General features: G+C 48.5%; 1 protein-coding gene across 1 annotated transcript in view; it reads left to right on the plus strand.

Annotated features, from left to right (window-relative positions):
- Positions 1–19104, plus strand: part of ALDH1A3 (aldehyde dehydrogenase 1 family member A3) — a 40044-nt gene that overhangs the window by 17051 nt on the left and 3889 nt on the right. The window contains exons 7-12 of the mRNA XM_021098574.2: positions 1734–1847; positions 4305–4407; positions 7361–7545; positions 12275–12439; positions 14031–14188; positions 15409–15483. Of these exons, the coding sequence (XP_020954233.1) occupies positions 1734–1847; positions 4305–4407; positions 7361–7545; positions 12275–12439; positions 14031–14188; positions 15409–15483 (800 nt within the window). The remainder of the gene's footprint in view (positions 1–1733; positions 1848–4304; positions 4408–7360; positions 7546–12274; positions 12440–14030; positions 14189–15408; positions 15484–19104) is intronic.

Genomic DNA, 19104 nt, shown 5'->3' on the forward strand with positions numbered 1-19104 from the left:
GGGATGGGAGTAAAGAATTAGCCTTTCCACTTTTCAGCTGAGCTGAGATGCCCAGGAAGCAGACCTTTATTGCTTATACCTGAGGCTGCAGCGTCAGTCATTGACCAGTTTCCCACTTTGATTGGTGAGGTCCTGATGACATCATAGCAACAAGACTTAAAGAGTCCAAGGGGGAATTCCATTCGTGGCTCAGCAGAAACGATATGAGGTTGCAGGTTCAATCCCTGGCCTCTCTCAATGGGTTAAGGATCTGGCGTTGCCGTGAGCTGTGGTGTAGATTGCAGACGCGGCTCGGATCTGGCGTTGCTGTGGCTGTGGCGTAGGCCTGCAGCAACAACTCTAATTGGACTCCTGGCCTGGGAACTCCATATGCCGTGGGTGCGGCCCTAAAAAGCCAAAAAGCCAAAAAAAGAAAAGAGAAAAGAGTCCAAAGGCATAGCTGTTAAAAAAGTGTCTTGGAAGACAAAAGACTCAAGCACATGTCCTGAAATCTTGCCTTCCAAGATTTTTTATCGAAGACACTGGCATGTGGGGAAGGCCATCCCCATGGGCTCATTTGCGGGGTTCCTGGTTAATAAAAAAGACTGAGCATGTGCAGAGCACCAGGTGTGACTGTGAAAAAAATGTCACTCTCGGCCTTCAGGATGTGCTGGCTCTGGTTGTGACCCAGGTTCAACAAGCAGGGACTTGGACAAGATGTGACCACTTTGCCATTTGGAACATTAATGGGGAAGATTTAAAAATGAAAGTGAAGCTCAGGAAGTGTGTTTTGCAGGTGGCTCTGAACCTTGAGGGCTGTGACCAAGGTATCCCTTCTCCCCCAACAACAGAGACAGACAGACATACACACGGAGACATAGAAACAGACCCATACAGACACAGAGAAACACAGACACAAACACATACATACACACAGGGGCAGAACCTTACAGATGCGCTTGCATATACACACCACACACAGACACAGGCACACAGAGACAGACCCATACAGACATACACACAGTCACACACACACGCTGACCCAAACACTCACACACACACTCAGACCCATATAGACACACACAAATAGACCCATACAGACATACACACAGTCACAGACACACAGAGATAGACCCATACAGACACATACATACAGACCAGACAAACACACACAAACACACACACATTCAGGGACAGACCCACACACACACAGACACACAGAGACATACACATAGAGACACACACACACACACAGAGACAGACCCATACAGACATACACACAGTCACAGACACACACAGATAGACCCACACAGACACATACATACAGACCAGACAAACACACACACACACACACACACACACATATACTCAGAGACAGATCCATAGAGACAGACACAGACACACAGAGACAGACCCATACAGACATACACACAGTCACAGACATACAGAGATAGACCCACACAGACACAGACAAACACACACATATACACACACTCAGAGACAAACCTATGCACATACATGCAGGGAAAGGTGCTCTGCTCTGAAGGCCACTGCCCTCTTACTCTTTAGGGTGGATATACACCTCGCCCCCACACTGGCCGACTGGGTCTGGTCCTAAGGTGGATATAGAATCTGGGTCTTGGTGAGGATGCTCTGCTCCAGGACCGCACACAGCCGCAGCTCTCTGGGCCTGAGCGCGGGTCTGTGGTGGAGCCTTGTCCGTTCTCCTCTGAAAGCCCTCGATTTCCTCCCAGGTGGGATTCCCTCCAGGCGTGGTGAACATTGTGCCGGGATTCGGGCCCACGGTGGGAGCTGCAATTTCTTCTCACCCTCAGATCAACAAGATAGCCTTCACGGGGTCCACAGAGGTAACCATCCTCCTTGGCTGTGGGGACAGTGGCCGTCGTTGGGAACTTTCCTTTGAGAGGCTGAACTAGGATATATTATCCTTCTAATTTTAACCCCCATTTTAGTACATAACAATACATTTAAAAAAAGTTACTGGTCCAGTTTCCAAACTAGATAAATATCAAATTTATTTGCTCCGAAGCTTCAGAAGAAAAGAGTAATAGATAAGATTAAAATAAAAATGTGAAACATCTGTAGGACAAACATCATAACCAAGGTTAACATAAACCAAAGGTGATGGGATCAGCATTATTGTACTGATCACAAATTTGAAAGCACAAAACATTTGATTCAGAAATTCCATTTTGAAGCAGCTACTTAGAGAAATATTCTCATAAGCATTCAAGGACATATTTTCTAGTATTTGTATTCTTCCTCTGTGAGGTTTTATAGCCATTACAATAAGGAAAGCTGTCCATGATCTATTTTTGAAGCACAAAAATGTCTACTGTAGGAAAGTACATACAATATGATCCCATTAGTAAAAGTGTGTGTGTGTGTGTGTGCGTGTGCGTGTGCGTGTGTGTGTGTGTGTGTGTGTGTGTGTGTGTAGAAATACAAATTGCCTGGAGGACTCCCAAGAAATTCTTACCATGGCCTTCTCTGGGGCAGGTCCTGGGTCACGAACAGAGTGAGGGGAGATGAGAACTTTCATCTTCAATTTACACACATCTGTTATGCGGAATTTTGTTTAATGAGAAAGTACTTTTTTGGTGCTTAAAAAAAGACATGATAAAACTTCCCAGGCAGTAAGTGTCCTCTCTCACTCCTAGTTTAGTCCCACCAGGAGCCCGAACCCCACTCCTGTGGCTGCTGGACAATACAGCCGCCACCCTCCTTTGCCCAGCTGGGTGAGCCTCAGTAGGAAAGTGCAGTCGGGACAGGACAGGGCCCTGCATGGCCTTAAAGCAGCCGGCAGTGGGCACTGCTTGGCTCAGCTGAATGGGGCAGCAGCAGCTTCATGCTGGGGCTTTGAGGGGTGGGGAGTGGATGGGGTGGGGGTGGCAGAGGCAGCAGGTGCGGCTCCCAGGTCTTCCCAGTCTAGCGAAAGCCTCCTTGCCCCGGCCCAGCTTCCCCCTCTAGGCCACTGTAGGGCTGCTGCTGCCATGTGCCCAGCTGGGTGGGGCTCTCTTCAGGCAGTCAGTCTCCTGCATAAGCAAGTGATTCGTGTGCCCCAGGGATTGCTCCACTGGCTGGCTGCTCCCTCCCAGGGGTGCTTCCCACAAGGCACCCTGCTGCGCCAGCTGAGAGCACACACCCCAGCCTCACAGGCCATTTGGGCCAGCAGCAGGCTGGCTTGCCTCTGCTGCTCTCCCTGGGGACGGTCCTTGTCCCTGTAGGCCAATTTCGCACCTTGTCAGGGCCGTTGGCCAGGAACTGGCCGAGGTTTTTTGTTTTTGTCTTTTTAGGGCGGCACCCACAGCATATGGAAGTGCCTAGGCTAGGGGGCCCATCGGAGCTGCTGCCGCCAGCCTCCACTACAGCCACAGCAACTCGGGACCTGAGCTGCATCTGTGATCTATACCACACCTCATGGCAAAGCCAGATCCTTAACCCACTGAATGAGGCCAGGGATTGAACCTACATCCTCATGGATGCTAGTCAGGTTCTCAACCCGCTGAGCCACAGTGGGAACTCCTTTTATTTTTTTCTCTTTCCCGGCTGAGTTTTAAAATGTACTCATGCCTTAGTTTAGGAAAGCCAACTCAGCCCTCGAAGAGCACAGCTCTGCCTCCTGCTGGCTGTTTGCTCTAGGCCCTGGAGGGCACACTGGCCTCTGAGTCCTCCAGCTCCAGGGTGGTGGCACTCAGCTCAAAACAAGTCATTGCTGAGTGCTGGGCCATGCCCAGCTCTAGCCCTGCCGGGGCGCATAGGACAGACCCTTCAGGTCCAGTCTGGTGAGTGGTCCTTCGGTTACTCCACAGCCCAAGCAGGTCTCTCCCACCCCTTGGGGGCACTCATCCGTAGATGTGTTTCCAGAGAACTGCTCCTTCCATCCTAAAGGTCAGCTTCCCTTTTTACCTCCTTCTCAAAGCTTCCCTCAGATTGTACCAAATGCCACCCACAACCACATCCCCTTGTCCCTTGAGCTGGACCAGGTACCAGAAGGGGCAGGCAGCAGCACAAATGAGAGCTGGCTCCACCACTGGCCTGCTCTGTGGCCATGACCTTCACAGCCTTCCACTCCACTGCTGTCTTGGAGCAGCTCAGACCAGGGGCCATGGTCAAGGGCTGATCTGAGGGCAGGGTCTGGGAAAGGCCAGGGGACTGAGGGGCTAGCATCAAGGCCCAAGGCACCTGGGCAGAGAGGCCGTGGTGCAGGCCACGCAGCCCTCACACCTCCTGTCTTGTCCAGAATGTCTGGGCCATGTCCAGCTACATCCCAGGGTTAATCTGGTCTGGCTTTCCTCCTGCAGGTTGGAAAGCTAGTTAAAGAAGCTGCCTCCCGAAGCAACCTGAAGAGGGTGACACTGGAGCTTGGCGGGAAAAACCCTTGTATTGTGTGTGCGGATGCGGACCGTGAGTCACTCCCCTGCCCACTATTGCTGGGTCTTTACGGGATCCATAAATCTCTCCCCACTTCCTTTCCAGAAGCAATTGGGAAAGACGTGCACATATATACACCACACACACACACTGGGGCTGTTTCTCCACTTGGGGTCATCCTGCCATAAATAATTGGCAGTTGGAGATCCGAACACCAGCTTTGTTGCTGGTAGAGATAATGTTTGACATGGTAGCCAGAGAGGTGGCCTGGTCCTGCCCTTAGAGGCTGATCCTGTCCTTGTAGAGCTGGGGCCATAACAAGCAGGTCCAGAGCTCCCTGTGCCTGGGGCGGGGGAGGCAAGAGGAGAAAGAGCTGGGCAGGTGTGGCTCATCACAGACCTTCACCATTCTGTCCCCGAGTCAGGACTTCCCATGGTGCTTTCAGGCTCTCGAAGACTTGAGGCTTCTTTCCTCTTTATCAGAGACCTGACAAATCAGAGTAGTGGCAGCTGACCCTTCAACTTGTCCCACTGGCCTAGGAACTGGTCTCTCCCTCTACCACCTCTTCCCTGGGAAAGCAACCCTGCCGAGCAGCTTGGGAGCAGTTTGTGTCTTATGGCATAGTATTCACATAGGTGCTGGAGTTCCCTGGTGGCTCAGTGGACTAAAGATCCATCATTGTCACTGTTGTGGTTCTCAACCCCTGGCCTGGGGACTTCTGCATGCCTTGGGTGTGGCCAAAAAAATAATAGATTAAAAGAAAATATATGCTATTCATTTTTTTAAATGTTTGACAATTTTTATTTTATTTATTTTTTTTGGCTGAACCCTTGGCACATGGAAGTTCCTAGGCCAGGGGTTGAATTCAAGCCACAGCTGTGACCTATCCCACAGCTACAGCCATGCCAGATCTTTAACACACTGTGCTGGACCAGTGATTGAATCCGTGCCTCAGCAACAACCAGAGCCACTGCAGAGACAACACCGGATCTTTAACCAGCTGTGCCACAGTGGGAACTCTAATGGATGTCATTCTTGGTTACCATGTCCAAGAAGAGGGAAGAAAGGGCCACATCGAGCATTCACTGACCTGTTGATGGGGTCAGCTGCCAAAAGGCGTGACTCCCCAAGTACCCTGAAGCACTTTGCCTTAAAGAACAGCCTCTCCCACCTGCCCTCTGCTGCCAGGAGGTCCCTTCGCAGAGTGCAAAGCCTTCCATTCCATGTGCAGAGAAGGCTGGAATTGCAGACACCCCTGAGAAAGATGACCCTCGCACCATTTCTCACCAACATGTAAATGACTGACATCAGTTCTTTTTGAAACTGGTTTGTGAAGGGAAGAGGGCTCAGGAAGGAAACATGCATCCAGGAAGGAAGAGGCATCTGGGGGTGAAGATGGATGGCTCATGTTGTGCGTGGGCTGGTCTGCCCTAATGGGAGCATCATCGGCATTAGCTTCCCTAATGGTCTCGGCGGCCACATGGAACAGCTATGGGTGTTGCCCCCATGAGCCGCATTTGCAGTTCCAACCTCCAGTCCCAAAGACCAAGGCTCCTGTGTTTGCAGGCTTGTGCCCCTCTATCTGGTGCCCCTTCTGCACCTCAGCTCACCCTCTTTCCCTCTCAACAGGGAAAAGTGCCACTAAAATGCAGGGCTCCTCTCTGAGGGTTGGTTTGACAAGGGTCATAAACACCCTCTGCCACCCTCCTATCCTCAGCCGGGCAGAGAGAGTCCACAAAATTAAGTCCTGGCAGAACTGTCACCCCAGGCATGATATCAATAGCAACACGCCACCCTCCCCAACACCGCAGTTGCTAACCCTGGCTCCTGCCAGGGTTCAGGAAATGAATTAGTTTGGAGGAGGGATGGTTTGAATTTGGCACAGGGTGAGGGTGGTACAGGGAGAGGCAAGAACCTTATGACTCTGTCCTGCTGTCGCAGTGACTTACACAGAAGACCTTGCCGGATACCAAGGCCCTGGATCTTAAAGCCAAGGGCAGCATTCCTCGGAACCGCCTGCAGAGCAGTGCTGGCTGTGGGTGGGTCACCTGTCCCAGTCTAGAGGGCAGTGGCTCTTGCTTTAGGCAAAGGAAAGCTTCAATTCCTAAGCAGGCATTGGGGGGTGGGGGAGCGGCCAGGTGGGGCTGAGAAGCCCCTCTGCGAATGCCAGTAACATTGTAGTTAGTATTCACTTCCCTCAAGGATGTCCCTGAAGATCTGTCTTCCTAAGCACCCTTCTAGTTCAGTTTTAGTAGCTGGTTCTACTTCAGTGTCAGCTCTACGGTGCAGATTCACCCTTCATCTGGTGGAAATCAGTGTATTCTTCTCATCCCTAGAAGTCATATGTGGGATGAGTATCAGTACTTGATAAGATCCTTCTTTCACTCAAGGCGGACAGTTTTGGCCCCTTTAAAAATTCTCGGAGTTTCTATTTTGGTTCAGTGGGTTAAGAACCCAACTAGTATCCATGAGAATGTGGGTTCGATCCCTGGCCTTGCTCGGTGGGTTAAGGATCTGGTGTTACCATGGTGTAGGTTGGCAGCTGCAGCTCCAATTTGACTTCTAGCCTGAGAACTTCCACATGCTGCAAGTGCAGCCCTAAAAAGAAAAAAGAAAAAAAAAATCTCATCAATCAGCCAACAGCAATACCTACCAAAGGTTATTCTATGGAAGGTTAGTCTCCTGAAAAGGGAGGGGAGGGGTCCCTGGGCAAGTGAGGTGGGGGGTGTATCAATCTGTGCTTACTAGCACAGTAAAGACACTGAGAAGTCCTGCAGTCAGGGGACCTATTTAACTCCAAACTCAGTGGACCTGAATATCCCCTTTCCCATCCTCTCCTTTTGGGAAGTGCTGAGCAAAACTGATTTCTGAAACGCAGCCACCCCAGGGCCTGTTTTCTCATGTGGGCAATTAGTCTTGCAGCTGTCACCCGTGCAGCCCTAACGACTTAATCGCTTCCTCTCCCCCCACCGCCCCCGCTCTCCAGTGGACTTGGCAGTGGAGTGCGCCCACCAGGGAGTGTTCTTCAACCAAGGCCAGTGTTGCACAGCCGCCTCCAGGGTGTTCGTGGAGGAGCAGGTTTACAGTGAGTTTGTCAAGCGGAGTGTGGAGTACGCCAAGAAACGGCCCGTCGGAGACCCCTTTGATGTTAGGACGGAACAGGGGCCCCAGGTAAGGGTTGACAGGTCCCGAGGTGCACGTGTGAGGGATGAACCAGGCAAGCCTCTGGCCCTGGCCCTCTACAGCTCTGGTTCTCTGTGACTCCAGGGTTCCTCTTGAAGCAAGGATCCCCTTACCCACGTGCCCGGCTACGTAAGGATTTTGTTCAGACGCCCACCAACAGTTCAATCTCATCAGGTCTTGGTGGGGTTATGAAATGGGGTAGAGGAGTTCTTGTCGTGGTTCAGCAGGTTAAGGACGTGACGTTGTCTCTGTGAGGATGTGGATTCCATTCCTGGCCTCATTCAATGGGTTAAGGATCCTAAGCTGTGGCATAGGTCGCAGATGCAGCTCCAATTTGACCCCTAGCCTGGGAACTTCCATGTGCCACAAGTTGCAGGATGGGGTGGACACACAAAGGCTCTGTCATTTGCAGCAAGTAATGCTGAGTTCCAGGCCTTGGCAGAAGGGAGGCATCTTGGCTCATAAGCCCAAGGGCCTGCACCTTCCAACCAAAGGACCATCCCTTCTGAGCCACCAGAGTCCCGAGGAGAGAGCCTCAGGCAGAAGCCTCAGTTTTGCTTGGCTGGCTTCTCTGCAGAAGCAGGTTGTAACCCCAGCTGAAAGGCAGCAGAGTGCAGGCCGAGGCAGCACTTGGAGCTGGACGTCTCAGGCTGGAGGCTCTCAAGCCCATGCGTAAGACAAGAGGACCCCCAGAAACCAAAGAATCCCAGTGGAAAGGGCTCAGAGGATGGGGCTACATCTCTGGGCAGTAGGAACACACATCTCTGGAGGCCTGGTTTTTGAAGCTAATGACAGGATGAAAATAATCATAACCACGAGGTTTAATAACCTCTTTAAAAGGACACACCCTATATCACTTTCTTACTAATTATGCAGTGCGGCAGATGGATAAATATTTTAAAGAGGGCAGCCTGACCATCCCATGCATTATTGAAACGGAGTTCAACAGCAACCCACTTTGCTTGTAGCCAAAGTCCTGCTCCAGCCAGGAAGTTTCAAATCACATGTCAGAACTCACTCATTTGTGTCTCTCCTGGGAGCTGGCTGCTTACCCACTGTGTTGGCACCGTGTGTTTACACGGGAAGCTGTGGATCTGAGGGCAAGTTTGGCTCTGTGATTTTGCCAAAGCCATGCTCCTCCCAAATCCCTCAGTTTCCTCATCTGGAAAACAGAATAATGGATGAATATTATGAAAATGTCAAGACACTTAATACGTTTTTTATTTTTTAAGGGAGGGGGGTGGGAATTCAATGGCAGGCTCCCTGATCTTGGTGGCAGTGAATATCTGTGCATGATTTGAAGCCACATCAATTAGATCTTGTTGGCAGGGGGTGGTGCCTGAGACAGGGGAGGACCACCCAGAAAAGGTGTGTTTCTGCCACAGTGCCCACCCCTGCCTTGCCCCAGCCCACATGCTCTGCAGCTCTGATGCCACGTGACCCTGCTGGAGAGAAACATCTCCACTTGTGGCCAACTCCCCATCCTGCCAGGCCTCAGCCCCAAACCCGGCAGCCAGTGACACAGATTTGTCCAGGGACTTAGGTTGGATTTCAGGTCTGAATACAAACATGGCCACAAGTCATTATGGAATCCACTGTGATTGTAATCCATGGGAAACATGGGAGCTGAGCCTGTCCTAAGGATCCCTTTTATCCCATCATTATTCATAAGTACCTTTCCAAGGCTTCAGCCTTGATTTTTAAAGCCAGATACACAGATCTCTTCCCAGAGAGCAGATCCAAGGAGAATGGTGTTGATTTCATCAGTGCTTTTGATGCTGCTGCAAAAAGTCCTCTTGAAAACTCACCAAAGCCATCCAACCTCGGTATATTATTTTAGAATGCTGCTGGGTTTTTTTCTCCCAAAGTGCTTTTTCATCTATGTTAAAGAGATTTTACTCTGAGAGGATTTACAGCTGTCTAAATAGTCTTGTCTGTCTCATGCCTGGAAAACAGCTAGCTGACCTAGATGGGTGTCTGCTGCAGGCAGTGGTGATCAGAGGGCTCAGAGTCATTCAGGTTTATTTGGCAACTGAGCAAAGAGATACATAGGTCTCTCATAGGCCACCTGGCGGGGGCAGAGTTCCAGCAGAGCCACGCTCGGCCTCTGCCATCCTGTTTCTTGGGCTGTGTCCTGCCGCCACCTTCACTTCCCTGTGGGTTCTTCTGCTCTCCAGGTACCAGCTGCCATTCATGGAGGATTATTAGATTTAAACAGTGTGTTCACACAGACTCGCCAAGGGAGAGTTGAGTCTAGACAGGTAGAGTTTCCATGGGGATCTAGTGCTGCCTACAGGACACAGAGTCTTTGAGGCAGAATGTGGTCAGTGGCCACTCAGGGTCTGCAGCTCGATGAAGCCCCACAAGCCTCTTGACCTCCAAAGTAGAGGCACTTTCAAACCAAGACTTGGTTCACCCAGAGAGAAGTTGAGAGAACCTTGAGATATTACGGGATCCATTGTAGTTTGAAGTACTCTTTTAGGTGGGATTTCATACACATGGTCAAAACCCAAAACATAAAGGTCAATAGTGAAAAAGCTCCCTTCCATTCATTCATGGGCTTGTTTCTTACCCTCCCCTCCAAGGGTGTCCTCCAGAATTTCTGTGTATACAAGCAAAATTGAGTCTATATACAAGAATGAATATGTATTCTGAGTTGCTCCATTTTTACCCAAAATATCTATACATGGTACTCTTTGGCACCTTGATTTTTGCCCCCTGACCAGAAACTTGAAGAGCTTTCCATACCAAACCGTAGGAACCTGCCTTGTTCTTTTTTTTAATGTATATAGATTTCCACTGTATGAATCTTCCAGAATTCAAGTAACACATTCTGATGAACATGTGGGTGTGTGCAGTCATGCACAGTGTCACAAAGTATATCATTCTACACACGTCCAAGAAAATCCACAGGACAGGTTCCTCAAGTGGGACTACTGAGTGGGAGCATGTTTATAATTTCTATAAGCATTGACAAATCACCTTGTACAAGGATGAACCAACTTGTGTTCCTACCTACCTTGCATGAGCCTGCACATTTCTCCAGCCTTACTAACAGAACATGGAATTTTGCCCATCTAATCATTAAAAATGGTATCTCATTTGCTTTTAATATGCATATATCTCATAATGAGTAAAGTGGATCATCTTATGTTTAAAGGCCATTTCTGTTTCCTCTTCTATCCACTGTGCATGTGCTTTGCATATTTATCTCTTACATTGCTAGTTATTTTTTAAGTCGCTTCTAAGAACTCTTTACATACTAGAGAGAGTAGCTCTATGTCTATGATATGACTTGTCAGCTTTTTTTTTTCAGTTTGTTGTTTAGCCCAATGACTTTGCTGATGATGTTTTGGCCTTTTTTTTTTTTCTTCTTCCAAACATAAACTTATCATTCTTTCCTTTGGGCTTCTGAATTTCAAGCCATAGAAAGGCTACCAGCACTCCAAGTTTACAGAGGCATTCTCCCTCATGAGAGAATTTGAAAACTCTTTATGACTTCATTTTTCATGATTATGTTTGATCTATGTGGACTCTATCCTGGTATAAAAGTATGAGGTATGGATCCAACTTTGGCATTTTCGCACTGGATCTACATTTCAAAAGATGATTGGTCAAGGGGCTTGCAATGGTTTGTGCCCACCCTTTCTAAGAAAGCTAGCCTGCTCCTCATGGCCAGACAGTCATCCAAATTCACCAGTGGATTTGCTAATTTTAATTTAAATTTACTTAAAGGAAACCACTTTTTCTATCTGAACATCTCAGCTACAGCAAACCTATAAAGCTCTGTCTCTCCCAGCCAGAGAGGAGGGGATTACCAAGAGGTTCATGGTTAGGAACAGAGCCCCCACAGGCTTGGAAAAAAGACCATTTCAGGTGGAGAGAGTACTTCCTGCCTTGAGCATGGTCTCCCTGAGAAATGCCCTTTGCCAGCTGGTTCAGTATAGTTTCCACAAGCTGGATGTTAAGACTAGTTGCACAGGACACACTCTGGCCCAGGAGACCTCTGGACAAGGTGGCAGAAGGTGGAGCCCTTCTGATAGGTGGGTTCTCCACCATCCAGGGAGCAGCCTCTCCACCCCACTTTGAGCCTTACTCTGCTGTTTACAGGGGTGATGAGTCAGCTGGTCAGTCAGTTTTACTTCTCACTTCTCCATGCCATGACTGAGAATTACTTGGAATTACCCTGATCCGTGGTCCTATGAACGGGGTGCAGGGTTGCCAGATAAAATACATGGCACCCAGTTGGAGCGGAAGTTCAAATAAACAATGATTACATGTTTTTAGCATAAGTACCTCCCAAATATTGTTTGGGATATACTTATACTTTAAAAATCATGCATTGTTTTTTAGGAATTCAAATTTAACTTGGCACTCCATGGTTTTAGTCCCTGAATCTGGCAACCTTGCAAGAATTAGGAGAACAAAGGATGGACCACTTCAGATCTTGTTTCACCCACGGGTTTGCTTATCAGCATGAAAGAGTCAGAATAATCCCCATACCTGGAGAGAATGAGAAAGCCCATCTCTCCCCTGCTCCAAAGAGACCAGATCTGTGCATCAGAGGAATATTTGCATGCAAGGTACATCTGTCCCTTGACTTATGCCTCAGCCAGAACACCAGGGAGGGACGGACAGCTGATCATATAGGCTGTTGAACACCTAAGCTGACAGTCACCACCCAGAAGGAAGCCAGGCTTACCTCACTGTTTTTCAGATTGACCAAAAGCAGTTCAACAAAATTCTGGATCTGATTGAGAGCGGAAAGAAGGAAGGAGCCAAGCTGGAATGTGGGGGCTCAGCCATGGAAGACAGGGGGCTCTTCATCAAACCCACTGTCTTCTCAGAAGTTACTGACACCATGCGGATCGCCAAAGAGGAGGTATTGAGACTGCAGGCAAAACTGTGTCCTGTGGGGCCTTGTGACGAGCTGGGGCCCCAGGGTGTGGAGAGGGGGCTGGGCGATTCAAACTGGAGTCTTACCCCAGGCCCAGGGATCCCAGAAATGTTTGTGAGAGGAGCATTTCCCCTTGTCCTAGGGTCTTTTCCCTCTCCCTAGGAGTCCTTTGGGAAGCTGCCCTGCCCCTGGGATCCCCAAGCCCTGGTAGATGGTGCAGCTTGTCCTCACCCCCATATCCACGCATCACTCATCATCTCTGGGGAGCAACCATCCCCTTTCTGTCCTCTCTTGTGTCTTCAGGTTAGCCAAGGGTGGAGGGCCATCTCAGCTTGTGCATTTTGCCAGGAATCCAACCATGGATTCAGGGCCTAAAGCTGCCTTTAGTCCCCGCACCCCGCCACCTCCCCCACAAAGCTGAACTTAAATGACAAGTGTTCATTCCAAAAACATGAAGTGGCCAGAAGTTTCTTTGAAACTGTCCAGCATGGGCATCCTTGGAAATGGGGGAAATAAAGGAGACTCCCATAAGAGTGTAGCTCCATGTCTTTTGGTGCCATTGTTAAGCTGGATGCAGCTCGTTCCCATCTGGGTCCCAGGTGCTTGGACCTTTTGGCACACATGAAAGAGTGAGTCACTGCCAAAGTCCTCCTGGCTCCGGCCTTTTATACACTTGCTCCTTGAGATTTTTATGGGTTATTAACTGTATCATGATGGCATGAGAGTCAGGTCTTTGAATCTCCCTCTGACAAGCTCCTTGGGAACCATGGCAGAGATTTTGGCAGGCTGATAACATCCTGCCAGGCTGTGGTGCCAAACATTAAATCAGTTACAGGATCCTTTCAAAATTACCTTTAAATGTTCACCCTGTTTCTCTGTCCTTTTCTTTTCTTTTCTTTTCTTTTCTTTTCTTTTCTTTTCTTTCCTTTCCTTTCCTTTCCTTTCCTTTCCTTTCCTTTCCTTTCCTTTTTTTCCTTCTTTTCTTCCTCCCTCCCTTCCTTCCTTTCTCTCTCTTTCTTTCTTTTGTGATGTGTTTCCTTCCAGTCTCTTTCCTTTCCTCTTCTTAGCTGTGTTGTAGATGGCAGGGAACACCGCAGCAGTCCCTCCCCGGGAGTTATTAGGGAAACATTTCAGGGCATCTTCACTGATAGAAAATGCAGCACCAAGAGGCCAGGGCGTGCAGTCCTATAACTGTGCCTGCAAACACCTTTCAGGATAACTTTCCAAGAATTACTTCCAAGGTTTCATCTTCTCTGCATCCCAGCATGGTAGGGTCTCCTCCAAAGCTCAAGGCTGGAGCTTCTAGAAGCCCTGACAATAGCGAGAGAGCTTAGACCCAACATATTCCTGTAGTTGTTATTTTTAATTTTTGTTTAATTCAGTCTTTCCCTCCAGCTTTCAACCATCACACAGCTAACAAGATCTTTGGACTTTTTCTCTCCTCCAGTCATCCTTTGCCAGGCGTGTGAGCACTTGGGGGCATTGAAAAAAGACATCAGAGGAAGGAAATGCCTGCTCGGGGCATATGTGTTTCATTCAAATAGCCTCTCACTGCCATTCTTGCAATTAATCATAGATTTTTGGACCAGTGCAGCCAATTCTGAAGTTTAAAAACATTGAAGAAGTGATAAAACGAGCAAATAGCCTCGAATATGGACTCACAGCAGCTGTGTTCACAAAAAACCTTGACAAAGCCCTGAAGCTGGCCTCCGCATTAGAGTCTGGAACCGTCTGGTGAGTAGAATGTGTGTGCCCGACTCTCCAGAGCTGCGGGTTTGCTGGCTCCCTCACTGGTCTGTTAGAGAGCTCTAAGTCACATAGCGTGTGCCAGGCACCATCTAAGAGCTTTGCTCCATCCTCGAGACCACCTTCTGAGACAGATGTGGTCATCACCTCCACATTACAGATGAGGAAATCAAAGCACAGAGAGACTGGGTTTCCCGCCCGGGGTCACACAGCTAGTACGTGTCAGAGTGGAGCTCAAACCTACCCGTCCAGCTCTGATGCTCTTGACCACTGTATTGGGCCGCCCCTTGAACTCTGCTCCCTCTGGCTTTATTTTTTATTTTGATTCTAAGAGCAGCATGTGCTCTTGGGCCAAGTATGGATGGCATACCAATAATTCTGCCAATTACAAAGATAACATTAGAAGGCAATAATTGGGGGAGTTCCTGGGTGGCCTAGCAGCTAAGGATCTTGTATTGTCACTGCTGTGGTACAGGTTCAATCTCTGGCCTGGGAATTTCCACATCCTGAGGGCAAGGCCAGGAAAAAAAAAAAAAAAAAAAAGAAAGAAAGAAAGAAAGAAAACAAAAGATGAATTGGGTCTCAGAGGGGCCAAGAAGCAGAACTTTGAGGTCAAGCCTATTTCGTTTCAGAGCTAATTCTCCCTTTCTCAGAATTTTCCTCTCTCTCCCCCATCCCCTTGTCATTCCCTTCCTACACCAGTGAGAAGCTTTATACTTAAGAATATTCAAATTTTAGTTTCTGGTGGAAAGAGTGAGCAGGGAGAAATAAAAAACACGCTATTCTGCAGTTCCCATTCTGGCTCAGAGGGTTAAGAACCCAGCGTAGTCTCCATGAGGATGCGGGTTCAATGCCTGGCCCCTCTCAGTGGGTTAAGGATTCACTGATGCAAGCTGCAGCGCAGGTCACAGATAGGGCTCGGATCTGGCATTGCTGTGGTTGTGGCTTAGGTTGTGCTGCAGCTCCAATTCAACCCCTGGTGTGGAAATTTCCATATGCCACTGATGCAGCCCTAAAAAGAAAAAAAAAAAAAAGTAATTTCTAAAAAAAAAACACAAAACACACTGTTCTGATGATTAAAACCTTGATCAAAGGTTGTCCTTTAGATGTTGCTCAGCACCAAGTGCCCAGGAGCCACAATGCCCACAGCGCTGAGGTCCAGCTGAGTCCCCTCCAGGTGACCGAGCTTCTCTTTACTCTCTCTCCAGGATCAACTGCTACAATGCCATCTATGCACAGGCCCCATTTGGTGGCTTCAAAATGTCGGGGAACGGCAGAGAACTGTAAGTGTTTCTGTCCCCCACCTGGTCTGTGGGAGGTGGCCTTGTGCTCTGATCTGCTGAGCCCTCCCCTCTGGACGCAGCTGGAGCCCCCATGCTCTCCCGCACACCCCATCCTTCCCCACCCTCATCCTCACGGTTCCTTCCTGTCTGGCCCTTTGGGAGGATGCCATCCATGGGCCTAGTCTAAGTGAACAGGTCTTCTGTGTCTGGCCCAAGACAAAAGGCCCAGGCCAGGAGCCGGATGGAGCATTCTGGGGGTGGGCATGTTGTGGTTTCCAGCCGGAAGCTGCCTTGTCTCCCACGCCCTTGTGTGTGGTGCTGGGGTTTTATGAGCTTTTGTGGACAAACAGCTGGTAGGGTCAGTCTTTCAAGGGGGACCATCTGTGACAACACACAGAGTCGTTCCTGGGACATCTCAGAGGACTCAGAGCTTTTCCTCTCATTTAAACAGTTTGTGTCATTTGTATACAAATGTGAAACTGCGTACTTGTTTGTACCCATCGGCATGGGCCTATCTGGGGCCTTTGGGCAGCATCCCTTCCAGATTCTTAATAAGGATGCTGCTGGCTTCCATCCCTGAGCAAATGCTCTTGACCAGTCCCCTACCTCGGCCCCTCTTTCCAGTGCATCCCTGACTCGTGGCAAACATGCCAGAGTCATCTGAATGTCTGAGTAGCATGAGTCCTTCGGTGACCCCTAATTCCTAAGACTGGTTTCTCCTCCAGGGAACTGCAGTAAGTTCTTGGCCATGAAGCCCCCTTACAGAAAGCTCATTCCCTCTGCTGAGTGGATCATTTGTATTGTGTTTTGTGAGCCTCCGTTCATGACGCCTTCACGCTTGCCTGCCCATGAGGGCTAGGGTCACCCGGGTCACCTTTTAGCCTCCCCACCCATCACCCTGGCCACAACTGGCATCTGTTGAGTACAACTCTGCCAGCATCTGTCTGAGTGCCTTGCACATGTTAAGGCATCCTGTCCTTCCAACAGCTCATGAACTGAGTCCGTTCAGGCCACTGGCATGGAATACTAGAGATGAGGTGGCTTAAACAATGAATATTTATTTCTCCGGATGTGGAGTCTAGAAGTTTGGGATCAAAGGGTCCAATGGGGAGCCTCTTCCTGGTTCTGTGTCACCATGGAGTGGAAGAGAGGAGGGTGATCTCTGGGATCTCTTTTATAAAGGACACTAATCCCATAGCTGAGGGTTCCACCCTCTTGACCTAATCATGTCCCAGAGGCCCCACCTCCTACTTTCTTCCCATTAAGGTTGAGGGCTTTAATGTATGAATTTCAGGGGGCTACACACGTTCAGTTCTTGGCAAGTGGGTACTGCTGCTACCCCTGCTTTTGGATGAAGAAACCCAGGGCTGCCCAGGGACTCTGTGCCTTCCCCAGGTCACACTGCCAGAAAGTGACAGACTTGGGACTAAACCATTGGGCCCACCTGCACCACAGCGTTTTGCTCAACAGGGGTTACCTCTGTGAGCCACCTGGAATGGAGCTAGTGAGGGCACACACGGTCCTTTGTCTCTTCTGCTCTACTGCTTCAACCAGTCAGGCTGTGACAGCTGGGGGCCCCAGAACCCCACCAGGCCCTCTTCCCTGCAGGCCAGGCCCAGCCTCCTCCCACAGCATGAACTTCAGCCCCCAAAGCAGATGTCCTTGGATGGCCAAGCTGCAGGAAGGGGTGTGTAGGGTCCATTCACACACACAGTCCCCTCACTACTCTCCTTGTCTGTTCCCCCCGACCCCCTACCACCTCCGACATGCTCTGGCTCCGGGGCACCCCTGCCCACTGTGGAGCAGGTCCAGGAATATCCGCTGCTGCCCTCAGTCCATGTGTCATCCTGCTGTTAGCCACAATTGGGACTTTTTTTTTTGGATGTCTGTTTTTTTGACCCTTGGCGTATATTTTCCCAGAGCTTTTTGATAAACTACTTTAACAAAATTCACAAGGAGCCTGGAAACTGGCTTAAAAACCAATTTCCATTTTCTGTTGTCTCTAATTAATGTCTTCATGTGGCAGTAAGTTCCCTTTTTGGATGCTGGAGCACCGTGCGGTGGATTCCATGGTTTTCCCCATCCCTGGCCGCCGAGTCGGGGGCTGGCCATCTGCCGCCCACCCACGGGCTCCTCTGGGATTTCTTCCTGTCTAAAGATGATGCCTGCAATTTCTCTTCCTCCTGGGTGCTTTTCTTAGCTCTTTGGTTTGCTTTGTAATACAGCAACCAAAAAAGCCATACTGTACAGACATGTGGAAGGTCAAGGCCTCTCTCCGCAGACCCTCCATCTCAGTGATCATCACTGTTCAGCAGTCCATTTTGTCCACTTGTTCATTCCTCACTGGCATGTATTTACCAGTGAGGAACCTATGAGGCCCAGGCACCTTTGAGGCCCAGTCATGTACTGGGCTCTGAACCCACTGCAGGGAACCCTATCATGGGCAGTGCCAATGCCCCAACATTCTGGTGAGATCCAGTGGGAGGAAGGCTAGTTCATGGATAGCCTTGAGTACCAAGGCGATAAAAACTGGGTGAAAAACCATTGAGGAAATGCCACAGTGGGTCAAATAAGAGTGACAAGAACTTGAACTAGGGCAGTGACCGTGGGAATAGAAAAACAGAGGTGGTTCATGCACTGAATCTTACAGGAGTGATTTCATGCTGGGCTTACAAGTTATGTGCTAATTCAGCATGATTTCATCATTTGGTTTGCTTTTCTTCTTTATTAAGTTGATAAGTCATTAACTAGTTGGAGTTTTTACAGTGCAATACAATGTGCTCATTTTTAAAGGTCATTTTCTTTGCATACAATGGATGTAAATGTGTATTTTTTTTTTTTTTTCTGTTTTCCAGTGACTTTCGGAGGAAAGTACATTTTGCCCTTAAGAATGGGGTTTGGATATCCTACTCTTTTTATTGGTGATCTCCTGTGATGGGCTTTTTATTTTTTATTTTTAAGGGGTTTTGCTATTACAAATCAGATTGATATTCTTCCTTGGGTATAAAATTTTATGCACTCATGGAAAACTGTTTTCCGAAAAATTTCCCCCAATCGGGTAATCCACCATATGAAAAATGGGCTCCCCATTCTTTTGGTTTGCATTTCTTTAATTGTGAGGGGTTGAGCACCTTTTAAACACTTCCTGGTAGGCTGTATTTTATTTTTCTGCAAACTGACTATCATGTCTTCTGTTGTTTTTTGTTGGTTTGTAAGAGCTTTGTATATTAAGGAAAACTGCACTCTGTTTCTTGCACAGGGTTGTAATTTTTTTCTGTTTTATAATTGGTCTTTGGGTTTTTTAAATAGAGTTTTCTGTTCTGCAAAAATTGATGTTAGCATTCCGTATATGGCTTTCATATTTTGTTTTGTTTAGAAAAGATTACAAAGTAATGCACCCATTATCATGGGTTCTTTAACTTTGTTTTAGGACACTACCAACGAATCTCAAAGACATAGTAATAATAAAAGAATAGTACTTTCTCCCATTTACTTTTTACCTAGCACATAGTATGTGCTCTAGATAAATTAATTCTAATCATTATAACTATGAAGAGGTGATGGTATTCCCATTTTACAGATGATGATATTGAGGCTCAGGGAAGGCAAAAAACTTGCCTC

Source organism: Sus scrofa, chromosome 1 (assembly GCF_054392235.1).
Source record: "Sus scrofa isolate SSC_HxYL_T2T_F1_AM1 chromosome 1, Sscrofa_HxYL_maternal_Yorkshire_Landrace_v2.0, whole genome shotgun sequence".
Classification (NCBI taxonomy): domain Eukaryota; kingdom Metazoa; phylum Chordata; class Mammalia; order Artiodactyla; family Suidae; genus Sus; species Sus scrofa.